The sequence below is a fragment of the Hyaena hyaena genome, unplaced genomic scaffold, assembly GCF_003009895.1.
Source record: "Hyaena hyaena isolate Hyena2069 unplaced genomic scaffold, ASM300989v1 scaffold_191, whole genome shotgun sequence".
In the NCBI taxonomy this organism is placed as follows: Eukaryota; Metazoa; Chordata; class Mammalia; order Carnivora; family Hyaenidae; genus Hyaena; species Hyaena hyaena.
The window spans coordinates 428,037-430,200 of record NW_024080824.1 but is presented as its reverse complement, the minus strand read 5'-3'; the positions used below and the strand labels follow the sequence as shown (position 1 = coordinate 430,200).

At 44.6% G+C, this 2,164-nt stretch overlaps 1 protein-coding gene across 1 annotated transcript; it reads left to right on the top strand.

Moving 5' to 3' along the window:
- Nucleotides 1-572: 572 nt before the first annotated feature.
- Nucleotides 573-1,926, top strand: PDHA2 (pyruvate dehydrogenase E1 subunit alpha 2). Its single transcript, XM_039241301.1, has one exon. The coding sequence runs from the start codon at nucleotides 640-642 to the stop codon at nucleotides 1,813-1,815; it is 1,176 nt and encodes a 391-aa protein (XP_039097232.1). The 5' UTR covers nucleotides 573-639; the 3' UTR covers nucleotides 1,816-1,926.
- Nucleotides 1,927-2,164: the final 238 nt, after the last annotated feature.

The window sequence follows — 2,164 nt, the reverse complement described above, 5'->3', positions numbered from 1 at the left end:
CTACTTCCTGCCTGAATATCAAAAGGAGTGTCCAACATAATACTTGCAGCACCAACTTTTCTTAAAAAAGTCTGTGTGTGTTTAAAGGTAAGTATTTAAATTACAAATAATTTGCATCTTTATTTTTACATTACAATAAATATGGTATATTATGGTGTAGGATAAAATATTCATATCTATCCTAAAACAAAATTTTAAAGACTCTAAGGAAATGCTGGCAATAATATCTTTGGCCTAACCTCTGGGACCGTTTGTGTGCCTTGGGGACTGCGTTTGCGTCTCTGTTCCATTGATACCTGGTCAAGAAGCACTGTTCATGTGTTTAGCAGGAAGAAGGGACTCCAGTTGTTATGTTTTAGCAACGATGAGGGCACTAATTAGGATAGGGGTGGTGTTCTGCCGAGTCGTTCAGGAAACGAAACAACCTTTATTCTTAATCACAGTTGGAAGGGACTGCAAAAATCAATCCATCAGGGCTGGCGACCCTGTGAGACGGAGTGGCGTGACGCGGCCTCTGTCATCAGCATGGCCATTGTGGCGCCGAGGGCATTCTGACGCGGAAGGAGGCTCCGGAGGGGACCGGCGCAGCCAGACCTCTGGGCAGCTGGGAGTCAGGGCCACCACCTTGGGCTGCACTCCATGAGGAAGATGCTCGCTGCTGCTGTCTCCCGCGTGTTGTCCGGGGTCACACAGAAGCCGGCTAGCAGAGTGCTGGTGGCATCCTGTAACTATTCAAAGGATGCTACGTTTCCAATTAAGAAATGTGATCTTTATCGCTTAGAAGAGGGCCCTCCTGTCACAACAGTGCTCACCCGGGAGGATGGGCTCAAATACTACAGGATGATGCAGACTGTTCGCCGAATGGAATTGAAGGCAGATCAGCTGTATAAACAAAAATTTATCCGTGGTTTCTGTCACTTGTGCGACGGTCAGGAAGCTTGTTGTGTGGGCCTGGAGGCCGGGATAAATCCCACAGATCATGTCATCACATCCTATCGGGCTCATGGCTTGTGCTATACTCGTGGGCTCTCTGTGCGATCCATTCTTTCAGAGCTGACAGGACGAAGGGGAGGCTGTGCTAAAGGAAAAGGAGGTTCCATGCATATGTATGTCAAGAACTTCTACGGGGGCAATGGCATTGTTGGCGCTCAGGGGCCCCTGGGAGCTGGTGTTGCTTTGGCCTGTAAATACAAGGGAAACAAGGAGGTCTGTTTGACTCTTTATGGGGATGGTGCCGCGAATCAGGGTCAGATAGCTGAAGCTCACAATATGGCAGCTCTGTGGAAATTACCTTGTGTTTTCATCTGTGAAAATAACCTCTATGGAATGGGAACCTCTGTTGAGAGAGCAGCAGCCAGCACCGATTACTATAAGAGAGGACATTTTCTCCCTGGACTAAAGGTAGATGGAATGGATGTGCTAGGTGTTCGGGAGGCAACTAAGTTTGCAGCTGACTACTGCAGATCTGGAAAGGGGCCCATAGTGATGGAGCTGCAGACCTACCGCTATCATGGACACAGTATGAGTGACCCTGGGATCAGCTATCGTAGCCGAGAGGAAGTTCAGAATGTGAGAAGGAAGAGCGATCCTATTATGCTTCTCAAAGACAGGATGGTTAACAGTAAGCTTGCCACTATTGAAGAATTGAAGGAAATTGATGTTGAAGTGAGGAAAGAAATTGAGGATGCAGCCCAATTTGCTACGACTGATACTGAACCACCTTTGGAAGAATTAGGTCATCACATCTACTGCGATACTCCACCTTTTGAAGTTCGAGGTGCAAATCAGTGGATCAAGTTTAAGTCCCTCAGTTAAAGGGAGACTTAGGTAAATTTATTTTTAGTCCTTCACAGGAACTTTCATGGTCCACTTTAAGAAACTGTGTGCCCGATTTTGCTAAGCAAGAATAAAACGCATTACATAAGAGTCTTGTAAACATTTATTATGATAAATTGAGATGATCAAGAGATTACTAGAAGAGATTAAAAGAGATCATTGAAAAACTGTACATTTAGTTACAAAGGATCTGTCATTCAATTGTACATTGTTCTGTTAAAATATATCATTCATTTCTTCTTTCAGCGTTGTTGAAAGGCAAACACAGACATATTAAAATTTCCAAGAATTTATTTGAACATACAACAATCGGAATCAGGCAATGCCA

Bases quoted from the DNA above. Each gene is read 5' to 3' on its own strand.
- PDHA2 (XM_039241301.1), top strand. From the start codon at position 640: ATGAGGAAGATGCTCGCTGCTGCTGTCTCCCGCGTGTTGTCCGGGGTC.